General features: G+C 37.8%; 5 protein-coding genes and 6 non-coding genes across 12 annotated transcripts; 9 read left to right on the top strand and 2 right to left on the bottom strand.

The window, feature by feature from the left end:
• Positions 1-418: 418 nt before the first annotated feature.
• On the top strand, positions 419-6,252 carry hectd3 (HECT domain containing 3). The gene is made up of 21 exons (XM_056743251.1): positions 419-1,031; positions 1,264-1,424; positions 1,687-1,779; positions 1,910-2,045; positions 2,145-2,266; positions 2,494-2,607; positions 2,710-2,792; positions 3,170-3,335; positions 3,411-3,492; positions 3,660-3,842; positions 3,959-4,011; positions 4,114-4,178; positions 4,265-4,368; positions 4,517-4,630; positions 4,736-4,825; positions 4,936-5,142; positions 5,298-5,427; positions 5,515-5,589; positions 5,681-5,762; positions 5,871-5,942; positions 6,026-6,252. Exons 1-21 carry the CDS (start codon positions 678-680, stop codon positions 6,108-6,110), a joined length of 2,571 nt encoding a protein of 856 aa, XP_056599229.1. The 5' UTR covers positions 419-677; the 3' UTR covers positions 6,111-6,252.
• A 693-nt stretch (positions 6,253-6,945) lies between these two features.
• Positions 6,946-9,280, top strand: LOC130417694 (40S ribosomal protein S8). Its single transcript, XM_056743410.1, has 6 exons — positions 6,946-7,050; positions 7,828-7,934; positions 8,164-8,263; positions 8,450-8,625; positions 8,820-8,949; positions 9,126-9,280. Exons 1-6 carry the CDS (start codon positions 7,047-7,049, stop codon positions 9,233-9,235), a joined length of 627 nt encoding a protein of 208 aa, XP_056599388.1. The 5' UTR covers positions 6,946-7,046; the 3' UTR covers positions 9,236-9,280.
• Positions 7,983-8,088, top strand: LOC130418556 (small nucleolar RNA SNORD46). Its single transcript, XR_008906365.1, has one exon. It is a non-coding gene; the product is annotated as a small nucleolar RNA SNORD46 (small nucleolar RNA).
• On the top strand, positions 8,676-8,744 carry LOC130418554 (small nucleolar RNA SNORD38). Its single transcript, XR_008906363.1, has one exon. It is a non-coding gene; the product is annotated as a small nucleolar RNA SNORD38 (small nucleolar RNA).
• Positions 9,281-9,417: 137 nt separating the features above from the next.
• Positions 9,418-9,550, top strand: LOC130418564 (small nucleolar RNA SNORA47). Its single transcript, XR_008906373.1, has one exon. It is a non-coding gene; the product is annotated as a small nucleolar RNA SNORA47 (small nucleolar RNA).
• Positions 9,551-10,275: 725 nt separating this feature from the next.
• Positions 10,276-12,687, top strand: LOC130416911 (40S ribosomal protein S8-like). Its single transcript, XM_056742306.1, has 7 exons — positions 10,276-10,327; positions 10,466-10,510; positions 11,230-11,336; positions 11,567-11,666; positions 11,853-12,028; positions 12,227-12,356; positions 12,533-12,687. Exons 1-7 carry the CDS (start codon positions 10,276-10,278, stop codon positions 12,640-12,642), a joined length of 720 nt encoding a protein of 239 aa, XP_056598284.1. The 3' UTR covers positions 12,643-12,687.
• On the top strand, positions 11,385-11,490 carry LOC130418555 (small nucleolar RNA SNORD46). Its single transcript, XR_008906364.1, has one exon. It is a non-coding gene; the product is annotated as a small nucleolar RNA SNORD46 (small nucleolar RNA).
• LOC130418553 (small nucleolar RNA SNORD38) lies at positions 12,077-12,145 on the top strand. The gene has a single exon (XR_008906362.1). It is a non-coding gene; the product is annotated as a small nucleolar RNA SNORD38 (small nucleolar RNA).
• A 137-nt stretch (positions 12,688-12,824) lies between the features above and the next one.
• On the top strand, positions 12,825-12,957 carry LOC130418563 (small nucleolar RNA SNORA47). The gene has a single exon (XR_008906372.1). It is a non-coding gene; the product is annotated as a small nucleolar RNA SNORA47 (small nucleolar RNA).
• Positions 12,828-15,819, bottom strand: best4 (bestrophin 4). Its single transcript, XM_056743409.1, has 9 exons — positions 15,668-15,819; positions 15,349-15,443; positions 15,029-15,262; positions 14,366-14,520; positions 14,211-14,288; positions 13,970-14,125; positions 13,800-13,880; positions 13,578-13,714; positions 12,828-13,356 (listed from the first exon to the last, which is right to left on the bottom strand). The coding sequence occupies exons 1-9, from the start codon at positions 15,817-15,819 to the stop codon at positions 13,059-13,061; spliced, it is 1,386 nt and encodes a 461-aa protein (XP_056599387.1). The 3' UTR covers positions 12,828-13,058.
• A 2,131-nt stretch (positions 15,820-17,950) lies between these two features.
• On the bottom strand, positions 17,951-23,385 carry si:ch211-106k21.5 (toll-like receptor 1). Of its 2 annotated transcripts, none has more exons than XM_056744038.1 (2): positions 23,294-23,385; positions 17,951-20,156 (listed from the first exon to the last, which is right to left on the bottom strand). In XM_056744038.1, the coding sequence occupies exons 1-2, from the start codon at positions 23,304-23,306 to the stop codon at positions 18,979-18,981; spliced, it is 1,191 nt and encodes a 396-aa protein (XP_056600016.1). In that variant the 5' UTR covers positions 23,307-23,385; the 3' UTR covers positions 17,951-18,978. The 2 variants fall into 2 exon arrangements, with proteins under 2 accessions (XP_056600016.1, XP_056600017.1); XM_056744039.1 differs by lacking the exon at positions 23,294-23,385 and adding an exon at positions 21,255-21,449.
• Positions 23,386-25,003: the final 1,618 nt, after the last annotated feature.

Here is a 25,003-nt window from a genome sequence, read left to right as displayed (position 1 = left end):
TAGGCTCTCCATATTTGTGTGACGATGCCAAGCAAAAACTATATATAATGCAGATCAAATCTTGTTTTTTGTTATCATGTTTTTAATGTGATTTATTGTGTAATCAAAACAACTCAACAGCAGTTGGATTTATATTTTGAATCCACAATAAAAAATGTGATTATTTTAATATATACATATATTTTAAACTGTGTTGCTTTTGCACATCATAAACTCTTCATACATGTAATGCAGTGTTGTGTCTGTGTCTGTGCTTAATATCATGATTAACATTCAAATGGCATCAGTACAAAATTAAAAACATACACATATTATATTAGATATATATTTTTAATGACAACAAATTAATTTGGAAGTACCACCATGTGTGTAGCAGACTGTTTTTTCCAGTAGGGGGTGGGAGGTAAACACACATGAGCGGATGGCCAGCCTTTCAGACCGGTAGATATAGCTGCCTTGACAGATGCCAGTTTGTTAGCTCAGACCAGAAAAGAGGAAGATCTAGTGGCAGTAAAAAAAAGTTTGATACGTGTCTAGATTTTAGGTAGACATAGGATCATAATAGGGCAAATAAAGGAAAAACATATGTAAGTGTAATGATCGCTGACGCCCGAACTCCTCAGTGTTGTTGACACATCCTCAGCTAGCTAGCTAGCGTAGCGCACTAAAACTTGGAGATGTCTCCGGGCGACAATCCTCACACTCTCCTGGGGAGGATCCGATTTTTAAACAAGTGCATTGAGTGCTTCCGAAAAAGCGAACATCTGCCGGAGACTTTGTGTTATGTCACGAAAGAGGTTTGTTACAAAATTTGTAAAGATTCATCATCGGGCTCTACTTCCGCGTCGTCGTCGTCGTCAACAGCTGGTACCTCGAGTGGAAAGAGTGTGGTGTCGGTGTGGGAGAGCCCACATCAGGCGCCACACAAAAAATCATGCAAGTGTAACATTGAGCCAAAGAAAGGGACGTGTATAAGGACAACAGGGGAAGAATATTGCAACAGCCACGGCCTGTGGGTCAAAATAAGCAAGGTAAGATATCGATCTGTAAGAAGGAAATTATGTCAGTGATTGATCTGCCATCAAAATGTTAGCCAGTGCCTCCATAAGTGTGTCCGTACCATGACACAACACTTCCTGGTCCCTGACGTCATGACATGTAATGTGTTGATTGAAATTTTCTGTGCTGCTGTTGTCATTCAAATGAAGTTCAGTCTGTTTTGTTTGTCAAACATTGTTTCTTTGACTGTGCTGCCCATCACAGGAGCAGCTGGAGGAGTATCGACCGGGTCTGGACTTAGATGAAGGCTGGATTCTGGTGTGTAAACATACAGAGGGTGGAGACAGGCTTGTGCCTGTGGAGTCTCCGGACACTATTAGCCGACAACAACAGCTCTTTGGCTATGACCACAAGCCTTGCAACCGGTTTGTATCCCTGTGAATGCCATCCAAACTCCCTTTTTCCAAATGGAGAGCAAATGTGTGTGCTACTATGTTCCGTTTCGACACAAAAGCTTTATAGCATAATTTTTTTATGTCTTATAATGAAATTAATAAAAAACCTAGACAGCACGAGCAAGCATTACACGACTTGTCTTAGTCATGGCTGTTTACTCTTATATTTTGTAGAATATAAACTACGATTATTTGTGCACTGAAAGTATTTTTTTATGTTTGGCTGGGGTAGATGGGAGCAGGTGGTGGATGTGGAGTACTCTTTACATATGGGTGCCAAACCCAAGGTGGCAGAGCCAGATGAAGCTGCTGTTCAGAAACTGAGGTGAGTGCTTTGACTCGATACCAAAAAATCACATTATCCATTATATTAGTTATAAAACAGACAAGCATGATGTATTTTTTTGTGTTCCTGTGATGAATAGTTTGCATTTAAAAACACACTCTGTCTTCAGGTATGTACCTCCTACATGGACATTTGAATGTGATGAGGACCTGGTTCACTACTTCTATGACCACATTGGGAAGGAAGATGAAAATCTTGGCAGTGTGAAGCAATGCGTGACCAGCATTGATGTTTCCTCTAGTTCGGTACATAAATGCTAGGAATCAAGCTATTTACGGTGTAAAACATATTTCATGGAAGTATGCCAACAACAGAATATTTATTGAGTGTTTTTATGTTTAAAGGAGGACCCTAGTGGTGGAGCAAGCTGCCTGACAGATGGAGACACTGAGACATTCTGGGAGAGTGATGGCATGCAGGGACAACACTGGATCCGTCTGCACATGAAGAGAGGCACTGTGGTCAAGTAAGGTCATCTGCTTACGGGCGTCAATTTTTATTCATTTTCATGATTATATATTATTTGTTTATGAATATACAACTAATGCATTATTTGCGCAATATAGCTGTTTTACTCTGACACACGTGTTTTATTCTAACTCAAAGATGGTCTTTAATCTACATTCTCTGTTTCGTTACTCCATGCTGAATGTGCACATTCTTCCTTCAGTGTTTGTTTATTTTCTCTCTTAGTAAACTGATATTGACTGTGGACTCAACAGATGATAACTACATGCCTAAAAGAGTGACAGTGTATGGTGGAGAAGGAGACAACCTTAAGAAGTACAGTGACGTAACAATAGATGAGTAAGAAGGATGAGTTTATTTCATTTCAAACCAAGTTGCATGTGCAAAAAATCTGAGAGTTTTTTATAAATAACCATTTTGCTATAACCTTTTCTCTCTCAGCAATTTAATAGGAGAAGTCTGTGTACTGGAGGATATGACATCACACTTGCCTGTTATAGAGGTCAGGATTGAGGAATGCAGAGGTAAGATTCATTTAAACATGACATGCTGCCTCCTTTAAAGGTTAAGTGTGGAATTTTTGGGATGATCTATTGATAGAAATCCAATATAATATACATAGCAATGCCTTCAGAGGTGTATAAAGAGCTTACACAGTGAAGCCTTATGTTTTTATTACCTTAGAATATTTCTATCTATATCCACCGCTGGTCCCCTAACATGTTATTAGCCATGTTCTGTCAGCCGTCATACTGTTTCGAATGGGAGGGGTGTAAATGGTTGGTAGCACTTCGCAAAGTTGCCGGTAGATTTCACTGACTGGCTCTTTAATACTGTTCAAAGTAGACTCAAAACTATTTATACTAGTTCTGTTTGTTTACGGTGTTGTGCTTTGCTGTAGACGAGGGAATTGATGTACGGATCAGAGGTCTAAAAATCAAATCGTCCTGTGAGCGAGACCTGGGCCTGAATGCTGAAGTGTTCCAGTCTCCCAACCTGGTGCGCTATCCAAGACTGGAAGGCACGCCCCCTGATGTCCTCTATCGGCGTGCACTGGTCATTCAGAGGTGTGTTTGCTTCCCAAAACGAATAGCAAGGCACTTTTTATGATCAAATAAGCTCAAGGTTTTCTGTTTTTATAGGTTTATCACACTCTTGGACAGTCTATTGCCTCATATGGTTCCTGCATGGGACTACAGCCTTGGAACATTCAACCATATCAAAGTTCGTTTTTTAAGACATAATGTGGATTTCTTATGTTTAATCTCCTTCAAAATTTTCCTCAAAAAAACGTTACTCTACTGTGGATTGAACACTTACTGGAGAATTTTGTTGTGCCTAAAATTTCCAAAACAAATTCTTGATGTTTTGGCTTTTTGTTGTCCCAATAGAGTATAAAGCAGTTCCTGTTGTTGTCAAAGCGCCGCACTGCCCTCATCACCCAGTGCCTGAAGGACTCTGAGACCAGTAAGCCTAACTTCATGCCCCGCCTTTACATAAACCGTCGCCTCGCTATGGAGCACCGTGACAACCCCAGTTTGGACCCTACATGCAAAAACGCTGTCTTTACTCAGGTACTCCAGACAAAAATACAAGATTAAAACCCATTTATTCTGTGTCTTACATTGTATTTCTTGAATTTCAATGTCAGAGGGTAAATATTCAGTAAATACTAATTGTTATTATGTAGGTGTATGAGGGTCTGAAGCCGTCTGACAAGTACGAAAAGACTCTGGATTACAGGTTACTCTCTCTGACATTTTTATAGTGCAAATCATTGAATTATTATTTTATTGTACTTTCATTTTTATGAATGTCTATAATAAATGTCTTTCTTTGTTGCAGGTGGCCAGCACGATATGACCAGTGGTGGGAGTGTAAATTTATTGCAGAAGGCATCATTGATCAAGGTTAAAATAATAATAAGCCTCTCTATGACCATTTAGTTTTCAGAAAAATCTAATTATCCCGTCCTTGCCTGTTTTGTCTCTTTTAGGAGGTGGATTTCGAGACAGCCTTGCAGACATGTCAGAAGAACTGTGTCCTAGCTCATCAGAATGCCCCATGCCTCTTCCATTCTTCACTCGAACCTCTAACCAGGTAATGCTTTACTTAGACATCTCGTCCTGTTCTGTTGTCTTCATTTGTAATCTATTTGTATGCGACTCGCTTCTTGGACTTGCTCCTGTGTGAACTTGTAATTGCAGAAGGATTAATAAGATGTTTTTGATGGATATGTTGTTATTAGGGAGCTGGAGAAGCTAGAGACTTTTACGTGCCGAATCCTTCATGCAGGGACTTCAATAAGTTTGAGTGGATCGGGCAACTTATGGGAGCAGCTCTTCGTGGGAAAGACTTTCTGGTCAGTATTTGTCTTAGTCTGTATCGTCACTGCATTAGTGCCATTTTTATTAATTTATTGTAGTATCCCTTGTTGGAGATGGGTTTCATAATATTTATATTTTAGGTTCTGGCTTTACCGGGGCTGGTGTGGAAGCAGCTAATTGGAGAAGTTGTCAGTTGGAACAAGGACCTTCCTGCTGTTGACACTGTACTGGTATGAAGCTCTGAAATCTCCCCTTATGCATTTATTCCATGATATTTTCTGCTGACTGCTTTCTTACATGAACTCTTGTGTGATGGAACATGTTCGGTGTGTTTTATTAGGTGAAGTTGTTGGAGGCTATGGAGCATATGGACAAAGAGACGTTTGATTTTAAGTTTGGTCAGGAGCTTGTATACACCACACCGCTGAGTGATGGACGGCTGGTGGAACTCATTCGAGGGGGCAGTGGAGTGGTGGTCCAGTATGAGGATCGTATGGAATTCATACGCCTGGTTCAGAAAGCAAGACTTGAAGAGAGCCGAGAACAGGTATTGCAACATACAATAGGTCAGTTTTGTCATAAAATTATGTTGGGAATTAGCAGAAAAATATAAATATTTTCAACACTTATTTAGCAGACACTAAATCGTTTTTTTTCCAAGTTGTCCCCTAAAGTCATGTATTTAATATTCCTGCACTACAGATTGCAGCCATTCAGGCCGGACTGTTGAAGGTGGTGCCACAGGCTGTGCTGGATCTTCTGACATGGCAGGAAGTAGAGAAGAAAGTTTGTGGAGATCCAGAGATCACAGTCGAGGCCCTTAAACGCCTCAGTAAGTCATACAACAGCTGGCACATTTACATATAATATTGTCCATTATACGGTGAAATATATTAAAATGCTTTTTACTTTCTGTCAGCACGTTTTGAAGACTTGGAACAAACGGATGTCAGAGTGCAATATTTATGGGAAGCCCTCATGAACTTCACCAATGGTTAGTTAAGTTCCTTGTGTATGAAAATAGTTTCTAGTTATATTCAAAATAAACTACTTTTCATGCTCATGTTCATATTTTCTGGTACCAGAGGATCGTAGCAGGTTTTTAAGATTTGTGACTGGCAGAAGTCGTCTTCCTGCTCCAATCTACATCTTTCCAGACAAACAAGGGTAAGTAAAGGAATTGCCATGTGAATTACAAATTAGATTTAAAGGATAATAATAATATTTTAGCTTGAGGCCTAAATTAACAGTGAGCATATGCTTTTTTTTGTCCAGGTCTGAAATCACAGATGCACTTCCTCAATCCTCAACATGTTCCAGCACCCTTTATTTACCCAAATACCCAAGGTTTGTTTTCATCTAAATCATATATGGGAGTGAATTAAATAAGATGTCATAATGTTTGACTTTTGTTAAATCTCAATTGACAGTGCTAAAGTTTGTGAAGAGAAGCTTCGCTATGCCGCATATAACTGTGTGGCCATCGACACAGACATGAGCCCTTGGGAGGAGTGACCTGATGTTCCGATGTTTACAAATTTTACACCAGGATTTTTTTTGCATAGATGAACTGTAGCTTTCATCATCATGCACATGATCATGTCTACACTATTGCCAATAACATCTGTACAGTATAAATAAAAATGTTATAAATGAACCAAGTCCCTTCATCTATTATCTTAATCAATTTTTTTTCCAAAGTGTATAAATGACCATTCGTAGTAAAGCATGCATGTGAAAATCATTCAGTTGATCATGTTCGGTACTTTTTTCATTACAACCCACATTTTTATTTATTAACAATTTGAGTGAGATGAATAATTATATTGAAACATTTGTTTCAGAATTTACTTCAATCTTAGAGCTCCAACCACTATAACACACATTTATGTTTTCATGAAAAAACATGTCTCTCACAATCCTGGATATATTACATTAAAATGTTAATGATTCATTCATTATGGAATATATAAATATTCAAGATAGATTATGTAGCATAGCTTCAATAAAGGCTGTGCACCTAAATAACCGAACACATATTTGGACTAATACAGTGATTATAGAAATAAGCTTTGGTTAAATAAATAAACAAGACATGAACAAATTTTAGCCATTGGTTTCTATGCAAAGAACTAATACGTTTGTAAAGGCTGTCCAATATTCGGAAAGTTTAATAATTAACTTAAGTCTTTTGTGCTGCTTGCTGTGGTTTTACTTCAAATAATAATTACGGTTTAATTTCCGTAAGAGATTATTAAACACTATACTGGCAAAAGTTTATGCAACAAAGTACTAACACGTGGTGGTAGTCAACTGTTTTTCACGTCTAACCACCACCAGATGACCCTCGGCGAGGAACAAGCGACTACTCTCGCAATTTCTCGCGATACGTCGTTGCTTGAAACCCGCCCATGAGCCTTTGCGATTCCTCTTTCTAGCCGGCGCCTGAGAATGGGTACGTGTTTTCAGAATCTGATCGCTGGAACAATCCGTCATCATCTTCACTATCTGAAGATAACTTTGATTAAAATGGTTCTGTAGTATATCGCTAAATTAGTTTAAAACGATGTAGTGTGAAATTGCACCGTCCGGTGTGTTTTTAAATCAGATTTGGGTGAGGAGTTGGCAAAATCATTGGAGACATGTCTCAAGATGGCTGCGTGCATTGGGTACAGTGTTCTCAACCAACGTTTAAAGTGTAGATAATGTTCTCGTCGTGCATCTGGACGGGACAAGACCGTTTATACTTTTTTACGAGAATTCCCTGGAAAATTAAGCGTCTGTGAGAGAGTTTACGAACTGCGTTAGCAAGACATGCTAAGCATGTAGAACGCGCATGCGGCAACAACTGGAAGACTGAGCGCATATAAATTAGTCGCAAATGGTTAATGTTCACCAAAGATCATTTGGTCCATATTTACAAAATGTTTAGCAAAAATGACCAATGAAGAAATGATGCAGTCTTCGATTTTTAATCCTTCGCTAATGTTAGCTTGGTGCTAAAGCGCATGTCATGTCTACGTTGGTTCAGATGGCTCTTAGCTATGTTGATCTACACCACATACCTTATTTCAAAGCTTGAGTGTATATGATGAATCCAATTGCGGAATCCGATTTTAATGTGTGGATACACCTTGGAGAACTGATCACTCAAGTGTGCACTTGAAGTGAGTTCTTTGTTATTGCTCAGACTAGTTTTTCACACAATTCTTGCAATCTCTTTCCACTACAGGTATCTCCAGGGACAACTGGCACAAACGCCGTAAGACCGGTGGCAAACGTAAGCCCATCCACAAGAAAAGGAAATATGAACTTGGGCGTCCTCCTGCAAACACCAAGGTATCAGTAGAAGTGCTTGTTGACATTCTACATTTTGCTTCTGTGGGCGATGTGAGTGATGTAAACCGTTCCTTAGGTTGGTCATTTTTGACTGTATTGGTCAAATTCCTTGATCTACCAATGTTAGGATTAGTCATAGTTACGCTGACACATGGCCGTAGTTAAAACTTGTATCAATTTGTCTGTTGTGTGTTTATATAAGTTGTAACTTGTTTTGGGCTCTTTGTAGATTGGACCTCGTCGCATCCACACAATCCGGGTCCGTGGTGGAAACAAGAAATACCGTGCACTGAGGCTTGATGTAGGCAACTTCTCATGGGGCTCTGAATGTAAGTGTTTTGTCATACTGTTTGTTTTAAAGATACCTGTCAGTCTTTCGATGATGATAATCTGTCAAGTTTTGCTACTGAATTCCTTTGATGGATACTCTGTTCCAACTCTGAGAAAGCTTGTTTCTGCTAATGTTGTGTGGATTCACTTTTTGACTGGCGTTAAAATTGTAAAATCCATTGCAGGTTGCACTCGCAAGACTAGGATCATTGATGTGGTCTACAATGCCTCTAACAATGAGCTGGTGAGAACCAAGACCCTGGTGAAGAACTGTGTGATCCTTGTGGACAGTACTCCTTTCAGGCAGTGGTTTGAGTCTCACTACGCCCTCCCTCTCGGAAGGAAGAAGGGCACCAAACTGGTAAGCTTGGGTCATGAATTTGGAGTTGTGGTGCCTTTTTAATGTTGCTCTTTCTTTGATGATAACTTGTCCAGTTCTGCTACTGAATGAAAGTGATGCAATTTAAGACCCTGAGGAAGACTTGATTTAAAGTAATGTAAAGTAATGACAAACTTCATCTTATTAATTCCTTTTCGTTTGATTTGTTGATTCAGAGTCCTGAGGAAGATGAGATTCTGAACAAGAAGAGGTCCAAAAAGGTCCAGAAGAAGCTCGATGGACGCAGAAAGAACAGCAAAATCAGTTCTCTATTGGAGGAGCAGTTCCTGCAAGGAAAACTGCTTGGTAAGTTTTGTTGCAAGGTCTTCGTGTTTTATTCATGTAATATATGATGAAACTTAACCAGTTCTGCTACTGACAAAAGTGCTGACTCTATATACGTTCTGATATGCTCAAAGATTGATGCAGCAACGTTTTGTTGTGGATTGAAGTGTTTAATGTGGTTTTTTATCCCTCCCCAGCTTCCATTGCCTCCAAACCAGGACAGTGTGGTAGGGCTGATGGCTACATCCTTGAAGGCAAAGAACTTGAGTTCTACTTGAGGAAAATTAAGGCCAAGAAAGGCAAATAAATGTACAGCTCTCTTTGATACGACCATTAAAGAAAAAAAACCCAATCCAGCATGTAAATGTGTGCTTATTTTATATAATCTTAGAATTGATGAAAATGCAGATGTTCTCATTCGTTTGTCAACAGTCTGAAGACCAAGGGTGTGTGTTTTTATCAACATGATTTTCTGTCAGATTATTAAAATGGAGGATTGAGAAAGTTATGCAGATTGTTATTGTACTGCATTAACTGGTTATAACCTCCTAAAAAAACGACAAGTTTTGCTTTGCCTTGTGTTTTCCTTTACTAGTGTCATTGCAATACTTGTCTACAGTTTTAAATGGTCACATCTTTAAGAGAATACAGATACACATCCTATCTGAATAAATGTTTATTTACATGAGTTACACCTCTAATATTGTTAGATACAGTTTATCTAGGCCTCTTGGTTTGTTGACCCCATAGATTCAGGTGACCCCAAGGGTTCTTCGTAGTATTCCTGTTGCATTGACATGTTCTCTAGCTAACCTGGTGACAGCATGCTGTTCTCCGGGGGGGTATCAAGCACTCTAATGGAGTATTCCTCCTTGCATTTTGCCCTGCAGCAACGACATCTCTGTTGTAAGCCCTTGCTCATTTGCTTTTTTACTTTGTGTGAGTTTGGCCACACGTTGACAGCAATCATTGCTGCTTTAGGGCTCTGTACAAATTCTTAATTTTCTTCCTCTATCCTAACACATGAAAAAGAATAATACTTCTAAGGGGAACTTATGAAAGCAAAAACACAAAGGTAATAGGTCAATAATTTATTGAACAAACGAAAATATAATGCTCTATGTACTGAATGAAGAGAGAATAAGGAAACATTGATGACAGCCCTCAATAATGTGGAGGAAACTACAACTAAGTAGAGAAGAAAGTATGTGGAGATCAAAGTGGGTGCCCTTAAAGGCCTCAGTAAGTCATAAACAAGCAGATTTGAATATAATAATGTCCAATTTTACTGTGAAATGTTTTAAAATGCTTTTTACTTTGTCAGCACATTTTGAAGACTTGGAACAAATGGATATTAGATATCAAAATTTATGGGAAGCCCTCGTGAACTTCACCAATGGTCAGTTAAGTTCCTTGTGTATGAAAAGAGCTTCTAGTAATATTCAAAATAAAATAGGCCTACTGGCATGCTTTCCTTGCTCATGTTGATATTTTCTGATACTAGAGAATCATGGCAGGTTTTAAGATTGACTGGCAGAAGTCGTCTTCCAGCTCCAAGCTACAGCTTTTCGGATAAACAAGGGTAAGTAAAGGAAGTGCCATGTGAATTACAAATTAGATTTAAAGGTTAATAGTACTTTAGCTCAGTGTTTCCAGTCCTATGTGGCACCCCGACAGAATGTTTTAGATCTTTCCCAATATGAAACACCTGATTTAACTCATCAGCTCCTCTCAGAATGTTTGAAATGTCTCTAATGAACACACTCACAGGCTGATGAGTTGGATCAGTTGTTTCATATACTTCGCGCCTGAATAAACACTGAGCATATGCTGCCTCAATCTTCCATATGGTCCAGCACCCTTAATCTACCCAAAGTTTGATTTGATTTAAAATCATATCTGTGAGTGAAATAAGAAGTCATTATGTTTGACAGTTGTTTAATCTCAATTGACAGTGCTTCAGTTATTTAAGAGAAGCTTCGTTATGCCGCATATAACTGTATGGCCATCACCTTTGAGAGTAGTGACCTGACATTCCCGTGCTTAGTTGGCTAATGTTAGTTTTGTGCTAAAGCGCATGTCATGTCTGCGTTGGTTCAGATGGCTCTAAGCTATGTTGATCTACACCACATAACTTCCTGCGCAGCTTGAGTGTATATGATGAATCCAATTGCGGAATCCGATTTTAATGTGTGGATACACCTTGGAGAACTGATCACTCAAGTGTGCACTTGAAGTCAGTTCTTTGTTATTGCTCAGACTAGTTTTTCACACAATTCTTGCAATCTCTTTCCACTACAGGTATCTCAAGGGACAACTGGCACAAACGCCGTAAGACCGGTGGCAAACGTAAGCCCATCCACAAGAAAAGGAAATATGAACTTGGGCGTCCTCCTGCAAACACCAAGGTATCAGTAGAAGTGCTTGTTGACATTCTACATTTTGCTGCTGTGGGCGATGTGAGTGATGTAAACCGTTCCTTAGGTTGGTCATTTTTGACTGTATTGGTCAAATTCCTTGATCTACCAATGTTAGGATTAGTCATAGTTACGCTGACACATGGCCGTATTTAAAACTTGTATCAATTGGTCTGTTGTGTGTTTATTTAAGTTTGTAACTTGTTTTGGGCTCTTTGTAGATTGGACCTCGTCGCATCCACACAATCCGGGTCCGTGGTGGAAACAAGAAATACCGTGCACTGAGGCTTGATGTAGGCAACTTCTCATGGGGCTCTGAATGTAAGTGTTATGTCATACTGTTTGTTTTAAAGATACCTGTCAGTCTTTCGATGATGATAATCTGTCAAGTTTTGCTACTGAATTCCTTTGATGGATACTCTGTTCCAACTCTGAGAAAGCTTGTTTCTGCTAATGTTCTGTGGATTCACTTTTTGACTGGCGTTAATATTGTAAAATCCATTGCAGGTTGCACTCGCAAGACTAGGATCATTGATGTGGTCTACAATGCCTCTAACAATGAGCTGGTGAGAACCAAGACCCTGGTGAAGAACTGTGTGATCCTTGTGGACAGTACTCCTTTCAGGCAGTGGTTTGAGTCTCACTACGCCCTCCCTCTCGGAAGGAAGAAGGGCACCAAACTGGTAAGCTTGGGTCATGAATTTCGAGTTGTGGTGATTTTAATGTTGCTCTTTCTTTGATGATAACTTGTCCAGTTCTGCTACTGAATGAAAGTGATGCAATTTAAGACCCTGAGGAAGACTTGATTTAAAGTAATGTAAAGTAATTAAAAACTTCATCTTATTAATTCCTTTTCGTTTGTGTTTGATTTGTTGATCCAGAGTCCTGAGGAAGATGAGATTCTGAACAAGAAGAGGTCCAAAAAGGTCCAGAAGAAGCTCGATGGACGCAGAAAGAACAGCAAAATCAGTTCTCTATTGGAGGAGCAGTTCCTGCAAGGAAAACTGCTTGGTAAGTTTTGTTGCAAGGTCTTCGTGTTTTATTCATGTAATATATGATGAAACTTAACCAGTTCTGCTACTGACAAAAGTGCTGACTCTATATACGTTCTGATATGCTCAAAGATTGATGCAGCAACGTTTTGTTGTGGATTGAAGTGTTTAATGTGGTTTTTTATCCCTCCCCAGCTTCCATTGCCTCCAAACCAGGACAGTGTGGTAGGGCTGATGGCTACATCCTTGAAGGCAAAGAACTTGAGTTCTACTTGAGGAAAATTAAGGCCAAGAAAGGCAAATAAATGTACAGCTCTCTTTGATACGACCATTAAAGAAAAAAAACCCAATCCAGCATGTAAATGTGTGCTTATTTTATATAATCTTAGAATTGATGAAAATGCAGATGTTCTCATTTGTTTGTCAACAGTCTGAAGAGCAAGGGTGTGTGTTTTTATCAACATGATTTTCTGTCAGATTATTAAAATGGAGGATTGAGAAAGTTATGCAGATTGTTATTGTACTGCATTAACTGGTTATAACCTCCTAAAAAAACGACAAGTTTTGCTTTGCCTTGTGTTTTCCTTTACTAGTGTCATTGCAATACTTGTCTACAGTTTTAAATGGTCACATCTTTAAGAGAATACAGATACACATCCTATCTGAATAAATGTTTATTTACATGAGTTACACCTCTGTAATATTGTTAGATACAGTTTATCTAGGCCTCTTGGTTTGTTGACCCCATAGATTCAGGTGACCCCAAGGGTTCTTCGTAGTATTCCTGTTGCATTGACATGTTCTCTAGCTGACGTGGTGACAGCATGCTGTTCTTCAGGGGGGTTTCAAGTGCTGTGATGGAGTGTTCATCCTTGCATTTTTCCCTGCAGCAAAGACATCTGTGTTGTAAGCCCTTGCTCCTTTGCTTTTTTACTTTGTGTGAGGTTGGCCACACATTGACAGCAAGCATTGTTGCTTTAGGGCTCTGTTCAAATTCTTCATTTTCATCCTCTATTATCCTAACACATGAAAAATAATGATACTTCAGAGGGGAACTTATGAAAGCAAAAACATGGAGGTTGTAAGTCATTTGTTCATTATTTAAAGGAACTAACGAAAATATAATGCTTTATGTACTGAATGTAGGTATAGTTATAAAATGATGTTGAAACCTTGATCAAGGCACTTCATAATGTGGAGGGAACTATAACTTTATTGGTTATTGTGGTCATCATTTTACCTCATATCATGTGTTGAACCCATAAAGACAGGTTTTGTTGTAGTAGAAGGATATGAGGGACCCATGTCAACCCAGTATTTGTCCTTCTCAAGGGGAGGGAGATTTTGATGCATGTCATCTACTGCTAACATGGAAACCTATATAAAATGTAAAAAGAAGCCATGAATGGTTCAAATAAAAATGAACTACAGATTTGGTCAATATGTTTATCAATTTAGTTACCTGAATGTTCCGATCTATGAGTTGATTGGTTTCAAAATCATCATCGTCTTCTCCAAATGGGTTGATAATGAGTTCCCCTACCTTCAAGAACAAAATGCACAGTCAAAATCTATGAGAATTTATAGCAGTTTGTTGATCAAAATATGACGTTTGCGTAATACACCTCATACCTTTAACCAGCCAGCGTAAAAGAAAAATTCCAGGAGAGTGAAAACTGGGACATACATGTCCAGATGAACACTGTGCTCTTCACGATTCTCAGGTTTAATAAACTGTCTCCCAATTAGACAGAATGTGAAAAAGGAGTAAACAGCCAATGTTACAACCTGCATCCAGACAAAACTGAGATGAGATTCACCCAGTAAGCTACACACTTAAGCATTCTGTGTATTTCTGTTAGTGATGCTTCACCTGTGTGTAAACCAGAGGGATGCTGATCCAGTCGTAGTGAAAGAGCATGCTGCACTTCGACCTGTAGTTATTCATCTCCTGGAAAACAGGAAGTTAGTTTGAATTGTTTGATTATTGCGTATATACGTCATGTTGACATGTTTAAACACACTTACGTCCATAAGCAATCTCAAGGCTATATCATCTTTAATACGGCCCTCTTTTCTTGCCTGTGATGCCAGATTTGCAAACCAAGTAAGGGGCATCCAGTATTTGTTAAAGTCAGAATACAGATGATTCAGTTTCTTCAGCTCCTCCACGGTCATGAATCCTATGTTTAAAACGAAGAATCAAATAGGCGTATATACAGTATATATTCCTAAAAAATTTACATTTCTGATGAATTAGCTTCTGAAAGATATGATTTGGTATAATCTATTAACCACGTTAAAGGATAGTTCACCTTCAAAATGAAAATTCTGTCATCATTTACTCACCCTGTTGTCATGTTAAACCTGTGTAATTTTCTTTCTTCTGCAAATCTCAAAAGAATATATATTTTTAAATGTTGGTCCCCATTGAATTCTATTGTATAGACACAAAGCCAATGCAAGTCAATGGGGACCTACGGTGTTCGGCTACCATCATTCTTCAAAATATCTTATTTTGTGTTAAGCAGAAGAAAAAAATCACACAGGTTTGAAATGACAAGATGGTGTGTAAATAATCACAGCATTTTCAACTATTCCTTTAAGAGTAACAAAATGAAACAAATCACCCGTAGCTCTTGCCTAACTTAATTCACTTTGTGGATTTTCTCAGTATTTTTCAAATCTTACCTGCCGCCACAATGTCCTTCAATTTTGGAAATCGCCTGCGTACGCGTGTGCTGATGGAACGCAGGATGAGAACAGATGAGAGGTTTGCGTACCTCATCAGAGTACGCCTCAACAAACGCCCTCTTTCATCTGTGCCATGAACATTTCCAGAGACAACCATCATGAGGTTATCTGGCAGGGGAAAGCTTGTATATTGACCCCACCAGCGCTGAAAAGCCTGTGTCACGTAGAACCCTAAAACAAACCTCACTGGTTTAACAATACAAGGAGTCCATGCATTAACACTAACCTTTTGTTATACTCAAAATGATTTTGCTCACCAAGAACAAAGGACATGGGAATGAGTTTAGCAAACTTGTTGCAATGTCGTGCTAGGCGCTCAAATAGTTCCTGCTGATGGTTGTTGAGAACACACCTGTGACGTGACATGTTGATGGATCCCAATCCACAAATTACATTCAATGCAAAAAAGTAAATATAAGAGGTTAGTTGTTTCCACATTGTTTCCTACCGTTCAAGTTTTTGAATGCTCACTCGTAACCATAAACTATTTCTGACTCCCCGTGTCATTTGCTTTTAATAAAAATGTCTGCCAAATGAATACATTCTTAATTCTTTAATTATAAACTATCTTTATACCTGTACAGAATGCTGAATAAGCTGTACAGTAAACAGAAGACCAGGAATTCTCTGTACAAGAGCTTGTAGATGCTTCCTTTCCATCTGAAGAGCAACTTTGTGAAGCCACCAAACCGAGCATTAGCCACCTTGAGAGTGTAGGATACAGTCATGGTGCAACACTAGAGACAACAAAAATAATCTGTCTTTTTAAAAAGTTTCTATTCACTCTGACACATAAATAATTGCACTTCAATTCCGTAAAAATGTATTTCATACCTCAGTCTTTTTATAGTCTGTATTCCTTCGAAGAGACACAACACTTCTTGCGTCCTCCTTTATATGCCTCTCTTAAATATGGACCTCTTAATCCATCCTGGGATTTATGGTTTGGGAACCCAGATATAGACAGTGATCACTGTCAGTTTCACACAGTTCTCAGAATTGATGTAATAGAATGGTTACTGATGCATACACACACACACACACACACAGTAAACTTCTAATTTATGACTATATGCATTTATCACTAAAATTATCTTTTGATCAAGACTTTGCAATGTTTAATAAAACCCTTTATTTCGAACAAGGTTTCGTGTCTGCCCAAGAAGGTCCATTGTAAAGCATTGGTCTATGTACAAAGAAAGAAATTGGTACACGTTAAGCATGTACAATAAAACAGTGATTGCCTGAATGGCTTTTGTCAATAAAAATGATAGATGCCTTGTACAAAAGTATTTACATAACTCGTAAATTCAGCTGTTATAAATCCACTGTCACATCCCCTGTAGTAAAACTATTCTCATGTGAACGGTTCTCATCAAACACACAAAGATTTGAATACGAATACGACTTTCATCCAAATGAACTAAATGATTATTGGAAGTTAAATTAGTGAGATGTATATTGTCTTAGTTTGTTAATACTCATTGCTATTATAACATGATGATATCATATAACAGATTGTCTTGTTGAAACTTTCTCACTAGCAGTGACTAAAGAATGTTCTTGGAACATAAAAGGTCCAAAAAGTTTAAAAAGGGTGAAAGATTAAACCTAAATTCTTCTTTTATTTTTCGAAAATAAAACTGATTTAAGTTCTGATATTAAGTTCAAAAGTCAACAGGTGTGCTTGGACTAAAAACAATCTCTAGGAGGCGCTAACTATTAAGGGAGAGAGAGAAAAATATTTAAGCACATATTTGTTGTTATAAGGCTGTATGACCACAAAACCAGTCTTAAGTAGCATTGGACATTTTTTTGTAATAGCCAAAAATACATTGTATGGGTCAAAATTTGTTTTTGTTTTTATCTCTTTTATGCCAAAAAATCATTAGGATATTAAGCAAAGATCATGTTCCATGAAGATATTTTGTAAATTTCCTATACCGAAATATCAAAACTTTATTTCTTTGAGTAATAAGCTATGGTAAGGACTTCATTTGGACAACTTTAAAGGCATTTTTCTCATATTTAGTTTTTTTCCACCTCAGATTCCAGATTTTGAAATTGTTGTATCTCGGTCAAATAAAGTCCTATCCTAACAAACTATACATCAATGGGCATGTTATGTGTAATACGAATAAATAATAAGGTATTAATATGTCCCAATATAAAAGCAGTTGAGATGCACTGCTTCTATTTATCAGTGGAACATGACTTTCACACAAACAATCGTCTATTTTAGGTAACTTAGTTTGAGGCTGTTAGGTAATGTTTTTGTCATTACGAATATAACGTCAAAACACCTTTTGGTAAACCATAAATTAAATGTCTTTATTTTGCTACTCCAGACTTTGACAATAATAATTATGGACATAATTTAATGAATTATAGTTAGGATTGCAATGCTTACTAAAAGCAGCATCTAAATGAAAGTCTGAATTATAAAGCTTCAAGTGTAATTTTGTGTGTGTCAGGGCAAGGTTGTAATATATAGATTCACAACTCTAAAGCCCACACATCTCTCTCTCTCCTCAAGCAGGGTAGATAGAGATTGCTGTGAGGCCATAACAGTGTTCCTAGTTTAACTGGGGCTGAGTAACCCAATGCTATAATTACAAACTCCCACACAGAAGGAAATCAGAGCTGAGGTTTTATTACTGTTGAGTGATTTCAGCCTCTAATGAATAGGCTGGTTCATTAAGGGGACACAGAACTAGATAAATGGTGTCTTGTAAAGGCCATGTGAGATTGTGAATGCGGTATATTTGGTTCATATTTGGTCCTTTAGATCAGATGTGTACAAAAACAATACAAAAATGTTAAATCTAAATCTCCTAACATCTCTTTAATGAACTGTCAGTTGCTAACATTTTTACAAATATCTTTCCATAAACCATACAAAGGTATTTATACAGGTTTGGAGGGTGAATAATTCTGGAGGGTGAATTTTGGGAAGAGTTATCTTTTAAAACTGAAATTCAACAATTGTTAAAACATTAATTCAAAACATTTCTCTGGACTAGAGAATAAAATATATTTTATCATTTTAAGCATTGTTGTCGAACACTTTATGACCTATAGTCAATTCAAGTCAAATTGAATGTAACTTTAGCAAATACAGTGTTTTTTTCCTGTGTTGTTTGGCTTTTGCTCTTAAACAAACATATTGCTGATTGTATTAGATATAGAACTAAATGTATGATACATTTTGTTTATAATAACCCATAACATAAAAATGTTATGTGAACAGTCAGTAGGCCTAATGTGAGCCTAAATTTTTTGCAGTCAAACATGTGGCCAGTGACCATACTTGCCAGATCCTGGAACTGAAAAGTCCTTGTTTTCATATGTATATTGTGACATTAAATAACCCTACTTAAATATAAGCTCATCATGCATCAAAACTTTGGCAAAGCATTTGGTTCACTTACACATGTCGGATTTACAACTTCTGATAAAGAATCACTTGATCTACAAATGCAATTAAAGCTAAAAAAACTTTCTTCTTCATAATATAATACACAAGTTATATGCAACACCAAATACATCTACACTTTGAAATTCATCTAAAACCATCTAAAACTGCAAAAAATGAGAGAAAAAGAGATTCAAATCTAGATACAATGTAAATATTGAGGCAATAGCTATATAATAGCTATCTTGCATCAGACTGATGGAGTCTGCAAACAGACCCTTTTGACAAGTTATCACAGCAGTGCTGTAATTTATTCATGTATGGAAATAAAATGGTTTCACACTGGTTCAGTAACTTCCTTTTCGGTACAAATGTTCATTGTACTCTGCAACACATTATGACCAGTGATACCAAACTCCAATACACCTGAAAGCATGTCAACCAAACACACAATTAACATCATCTTATGATGTCACGAGAGGTCCACGCTCTCATACTCCCCGTGATCGGAGTCTTCGATCTCGATCCCAGGCACCAAGCTGTAGTATTCAGTAGACTGGATCATGTATGCTCTCTCCCGATCCGCCGAGTCTTTCATCACCTCGGTCACACTTACTGTGTCCAGATCCTGCTTGCCTGGAGTTCCTTCAGTGGAGCAAGTGGACGACGGAGGTGCCAACGAGTCCACCGATCCCAGTTTGATCTCCACCTCCTCATAGATATCACGAGTGCTGCCCAGCAGGTTGGAAGAGGGCTGAAGCATAAGTTGGTTCCTCAGAATGACGTCCTTTCTGTTATCAGCGGACTCACCAGTGGCCAATTTGGCATGCGGCCACCATTCGTTGCACTGTGAGTTGTTGGATCTTTTGCGAGCTGGGCTAAACGATGATGTCTCTTTCCTCTTCTTCTTCCTGCCACAGCACCAGCAGAGCACCAGACTGACGAGGAGGAGCAGAGGAAGCAGGATGAAGAGAGGGGTCAGGTTGGCCAAGTGGCACACATCGCTACTCTGCAAAGACCATACTGTCCGTCCGGCTAGGCTCTGAGGAGAGCCACAGGTCAGATTTCCCACAAGGCCTTGAAGGCTACTGGAGTTGTCATGTTGAGTACCTTGAAGCTTTTCCAACAGCGAGCATGTGCAAGCCCAGGGGTTCTCAAAGAGGTCCAGATGGTGTAGAGAAGGCTTGAGGACTGAACCCGGGAGAAAGCTCAGCTGGTTCCATCCAAGTTTCAGCACCTGCAACTGTTCAGAGTTCTGCAGAAATTGCCCCGGGAGATCTTTCAGATAGTTCATCCCCAGGTCCAGCACCTCCAAATGATAGGCTTTGGAAAGGAACTCAGCTGGAAGAGATGTCAGTTTGTTTTGACCGAGATACAGCTTTCTCAGTGAAGTGGAGGAATCTCCAATATCCTCAATGTGACTCATATTACAGTTAGTTAAGTCCAAAATCTCCAGGTTTATATTTAACATGATAGCAGACCAAGGCACCTGGTTGAATGAGGATCCTGAGTAGTTTAAGCAGCAAGTGTCATTGGAAATAAGTGATGGAAAGCGAGTTAAAACCGTGGCCGCTGGACACCCACATCCTCCAGTGTTTCCTTCAGTCATGTGCAGCATCTGGAGAATGCCAATTGCACATAAGACAAGATCTACAAAAAAATCATAAAAAAATCGAAAATGTTAAATTTAAATTTATTTAAAGGCATCCCAAATTTATATTTCACCACATTTACAGCATATTTATTTAAACTTCAGCAAAAACTTCAGTTGTCATGCTTCTTCAAACCAAAACGTTGGAACTTTAAAGGGATAGTTCACCCAAAAATAAAGATACTGCCATCATTTACTCACCCTTTTGTCATTTCAACACATTAAAAAAAGTGAACTGGACCCCTTTCACTTGCATTGGTTTTGTGACCATACAATAAAAGAAAATGGGCTCCAGTAATGTTTAGTAACCAAGTTTCTTCAAAATATCTTTTATTGTCTTCTGTGGAAGAAATAAACAGCTTTGGAATGACAATAGGATGAGTAAATGATGACAGTGTTCATTTTTGGGTGAACTATCACTTAAAAGACATAAAGAGCCTTACTCACTATTTACTTTAGGTTAACAAAAAGACCACCATTTGCTCAAATTTACACAGAACAAAAGTCATAACAATATGGAATAACTTATGGTAATGACCGAATTTAAATGCAGTACATTTCATTTTTAATGCCATTAATGTCAAAGTATAATCAAATAGGTTTTATACAAGTCATTTCAACTTATCACTGTTTTAGACAAGAGCCTTTAACTTAAAATTGCTTAACTTTTAAGTTACAATAATGTTAACATATACAGCCATGACTTCATTTACATTTATGCATTTGGCAGACACTTTTATCCAAAGCGACTAACATTGGTTTATCCTATACATTTTACATAGGTATTTGCAATCCCCTGGGATCGAACCCACAACCTTGCTCTTAACACTGAGCTACAGGAAAGCTGTAGCTTCACCACACCATTACTTTCACCACCAGTAAAGTGCCACCAAATATATTTGTGGAAATGGTTCTTTTAATAAATGTCCTTAACACTCCTCCTGCCTCACCTCCTAATGCAATGTAAAGCCCCGCATGAAACTTAAATCATTGGTTAAGCCATTAACAAGTCACACCCACAGACATAAAAGCGAAATGTTTTAAAAGCCCCAAAACGTTACACTTTTTCACTTAAACGAGCCATAGATTCCTGTTACATTTGATTCTGCATATGTGAAGAGTTAAATGCCCAATGCTTGATCCTCTCTCATCTTTCTGTTATGTTCTTGCTTGACCTCCAGGGATCTGCTAGCTCAGGTTGAGGAGAGAGGTAAAGGTCCCTGTGCATATACACTGCCATGGCTTCAGCACTGTTGTCATTTGTGCGAGAGTTGGCATGGCGATGAAGTGAGTCTGGGATCAGGAGTCCACGTTTCACAGAGAAACATCTTATCTGACAACCATGCTGCTCACGGTTGGTTGGGAACTGAACAAATATGTAAAACACACATCCTGTTATAGCTGAGGTGCAAAACACTGAAATGCATTTCTCTGTTAAGTAAACAGAAATGTATATAATAATATAAAAAAGATTGATTTGTGATCACTAGGCTACCTGAAAAACATAATATATTCAAAATCAGCAAATTAATTTTTATATTTTACCTGTCACTAAATTTATGAAGAATACACATAAAAAATAACTTAATAACTCATCTTTTTAGTGCCATTTTTTAGTTTACATTTTTGTTATCATCAGAAAAGAAAATCTTAAGTCTTTACTTGTCTTGGACTGTTTAGATGAGACGATTGTTTTCTTCTGCTGTGAAGTCTAGGCTAAAATGTTTTTCTCCCACAGTATACCATCAGACTTTCCTGGTATAAACAATGGGGGTGGAATGTGCAAAGCCCTGACAACGCAAAGGTTCCACATCAAGAACGAGGCGCGAGGAACCGAGCCAACCGACCCAGCCCACAACCCTGCATGAAGAACTGCTGGAATTCTTATTTACGCAAATAAGTGACCCTGGATCACAAAACCAGTCTTAAGTAGCACAGGGAACATTTTTAGTAAAAGCCAAATATACATTGTGAGGGTCAAAATTATCAATTTATCTTTCATGCCAAAAATCATTAGGAAATGAAGTAAAGATTATGTTCCATGAAGATATTTTGTAAATTTCCTACCTTAAATACTTAAAAGCGTTATTTCTGTGAGTGGATGGCCTGCTACAGTACCTTTGATGGACAAATTTAAAGGCGATTTTCTCAATGTTTAGATTTTTTAGCACCCTCAGATTCTAGAGTTATAAACGTCTGCATCTCCGCCATATATTGTCCTATCCTAAACAACTCATACATTAATAGAAAACTTATTTATTCAGCTTTCAGATGATGTAAAAATGTCAATTTCGAAAAATTGACCCATAAGACTGGTTTTGTTGTCCAGGGTCACATATATCATCAAGTGTTTGTTTACACATCAAGGGTCTGAATTTTTCCTCTGTGCATGAACTTTTGTGCTATTATCTGAAGAGTCGTTTAATTGAATGATTTCCAAACTCACATGGAAGCCTTTATTTTATTAATAAAGTGTGAGTGCCGACCTCTTGTGTAAACACACACAAACTGATAAACGTCTCCAAATATTCACGTTAAATTCTTACATTCGATTAATAAATCTATCTGACAACTTGACATCCTCAGTGTGCTGTTTGATGACTTCTTAGTCTAACAGTGAAAATCATTACAGTCATTCTGAATGATTGTGTTATCCATTTATTGTGCAATGTGAATCAATTCGGTGAGGTTAAAGGTAAAAGTGTTCGAGCACAGAGTTTGTATAGTGATGAAGGGGCATGTGTTACAAGCATGATAAAAGTTATAGTTTCGACGTTTCAACAAATATGACAAACTTATCCTTCATGATCTCATCCCAGAACAATGAGCGCTGCTACACCCAGTCCACCAATTTCCTCCCAGATAGCGGAGATTTATTTCACCCATGCGCAACTATACAATGAGTCTGGTTAACGCTGATAAAACAACAATAAATCAATGAAAACACTATTCAAAACATACAAAATGCGAACATAACAGATTCAGGAATGATCTTATATTGGCCTGGCAGAAACAACACGATCTATACATTATAGCGAAGCACTTTTACAACAACATACCTGCATATCATTTATGGCCACCTGTGCAAGCAGGTCTACTTACTAGTGTAACTAGACTGTGTAAATGGGACGCTTACCTTCAGGTATCATAACGTGAACTGTTGCGGTGTGTTGCTGTGTCCTGTAAAAGAGCTGTCATTCAAATCACTGGGATACACAACCAGAGCAGCAGCTCTACTGTACTGTATGTGTGCGTCGCTGGGCGTGTCCTCATCCATAAAACACTGAGCGGAATGTGGAAACTCTCCTTCCTGTGTATGCCACAACTCTGAACGTAAAGGCTTTTTTAAATGTTCGTTTGTTCTCTTCATACTTATTGTTTAAATACATCAAGTAATGAATTCGTTTTCTTATAATATAGAATTGCTTGTGTGAATTCTTTTAATTAGGCTATAAACACAGGTGTATACAATGAAATATTGTTTATGATACTTCTTTCCAACAACCTTGTCTCTACTTAGGCAAACTTAGACCCACTGTATACTTATTGTTATGCATACGTGCAGCTATACTTATAATTCCTATTGACTAACTCACACCCACAAAAAAATGTTTTGTACCAAAAACATTCTTTCATTTCACCCCCAAAAGAAAGATGGAAAGAAAAAAAAGTCCAGTTAGAAAACTGCATTCATGTCTCATGTTTAGAGTGTGCAGTGTTATGCTACAGTTAATAACAAAATGAACTGCTAGGAAACAATACCAAATTACCACAAGCCTTAAGGTGTCAACACAGATATGCTGTTAAACGTAACCTTAGCAACATTAAACAAAATTAAAAAAGCATAATGCTCTTTCAAACAGTTTAAGGGATTTTAAAAGTTAAAGTAAGAACATAAAGAATAAAAAAGCCTATTTAAAAATAAACCCGCAAGACTGGTAGCAGGTCATGGCTTTTTTGCCTATGCATAGGTCTATGGCATAAGCAAAAATTCTTTAATGATCGATATTGCGACGTCACAATATGAAGTTTTAGTCCTGGCAAGGCATTGTATTTTTTGATGGGTTTTGAAGGCCTTAAAAGTGGACTAAACTTCGGAGTAGACTTTGAGCTTTGTAACTTTTTATGCTCAAAAAGCAATATTAACATCACATAAAGTTGAAAAGGTGAAAATGTATAGCTAGGCTACTCAGTGAACGTATAATCAGTGAACATGTGCAAAATAGGACACTTTTAAGAAAAGTTTTTTCAAAACCTTACATCACAGAAAGTTTTTTGACTAATAGATGGCGCTGGCAACAAAGCAAATGAACAGGCCTGACGGGCAGGCCTCTTTTATTAATTGTTGTCGTTTCATTGATTCTAATATTAGTACAGATGTGATCGTAATTTCTTAAATTTTAAAATGAATGTGTTGTTGGTCGGAGTTTGATTGACATCTTCAGGCAACTATAGTCTATGTGTTTGTGTGAGCTCTAGCTGCCTTTCTCGAATACTTTAGTGTTAGAAAATCAGCCTCTTGACAAGCAGTGTTGTTATATACAATTCAGCTATGCAATAATCTGTAAAACATTACTTTTAAAACCCTGTAAAGTAAAGTTCTGCCCTTCTTGTGGTTACTGGTTAAATGTGACCGCTAGATGGCAGCATTTCACTAGTAATAGTTCATGGTTTCTGCACACAATATAAATAAGGATTAAACACATAAAGCAGCCAATAAATATCCAGTTGTACTTTTTATATGAAATAAATGGTAACTCCTTCTATGAGAGAACAAGATATTGTACTTAATCCTGAAAAGATATTATTTAAAATGAAATAATGGCGAGCCACTGACTTCTAGAGG

The sequence above is a fragment of the Triplophysa dalaica genome, chromosome 3 (genome assembly GCF_015846415.1).
Source record: "Triplophysa dalaica isolate WHDGS20190420 chromosome 3, ASM1584641v1, whole genome shotgun sequence".
Taxonomy (NCBI): Eukaryota; Metazoa; Chordata; class Actinopteri; order Cypriniformes; family Nemacheilidae; genus Triplophysa; species Triplophysa dalaica.
This window is presented reverse-complemented; position numbering and strand designations above follow the sequence as displayed.

What these genes read in the sequence shown, in the direction of transcription:
- hectd3 (XM_056743251.1), top strand. Translation starts at nt 678, where the DNA reads ATGTCTCCGGGCGACAATCCTCACACTCTCCTGGGGAGGATCCGATTT. An exon ending in AGTGACGTAACAATAGATGA is followed by an intron (nt 2,608 to 2,709) that starts GTAAGAAGGATG and finishes TTTCTCTCTCAG; the next exon opens with CAATTTAATAGGAGAAGTCT. An exon ending in CTGCTGTTGACACTGTACTG is followed by an intron (nt 4,826 to 4,935) that starts GTATGAAGCTCT and finishes GTGTTTTATTAG; the next exon opens with GTGAAGTTGTTGGAGGCTAT.
- LOC130417694 (XM_056743410.1), top strand. An exon ending in CTTCTCATGGGGCTCTGAAT is followed by an intron (nt 8,264 to 8,449) that starts GTAAGTGTTTTG and finishes AATCCATTGCAG; the next exon opens with GTTGCACTCGCAAGACTAGG. An exon ending in GGAAGAAGGGCACCAAACTG is followed by an intron (nt 8,626 to 8,819) that starts GTAAGCTTGGGT and finishes TTGTTGATTCAG; the next exon opens with AGTCCTGAGGAAGATGAGAT.
- LOC130416911 (XM_056742306.1), top strand. Translation starts at nt 10,276, where the DNA reads ATGGATATTAGATATCAAAATTTATGGGAAGCCCTCGTGAACTTCACC. An exon ending in AGCTTTTCGGATAAACAAGG is followed by an intron (nt 10,511 to 11,229) that starts GTAAGTAAAGGA and finishes TTTCCACTACAG; the next exon opens with GTATCTCAAGGGACAACTGG. An exon ending in GTCCTCCTGCAAACACCAAG is followed by an intron (nt 11,337 to 11,566) that starts GTATCAGTAGAA and finishes GGCTCTTTGTAG; the next exon opens with ATTGGACCTCGTCGCATCCA.
- best4 (XM_056743409.1), bottom strand. Translation starts at nt 15,819, where the DNA reads ATGACTGTATCCTACACTCTCAAGGTGGCTAATGCTCGGTTTGGTGGC. An exon ending in CCTTGAGATTGCTTATGGAC is followed by an intron (nt 14,289 to 14,365) that starts GTAAGTGTGTTT and finishes CCTGTTTTCCAG; the next exon opens with GAGATGAATAACTACAGGTC. An exon ending in TTTACGCTGGCTGGTTAAAG is followed by an intron (nt 13,881 to 13,969) that starts GTATGAGGTGTA and finishes TTGTTCTTGAAG; the next exon opens with GTAGGGGAACTCATTATCAA.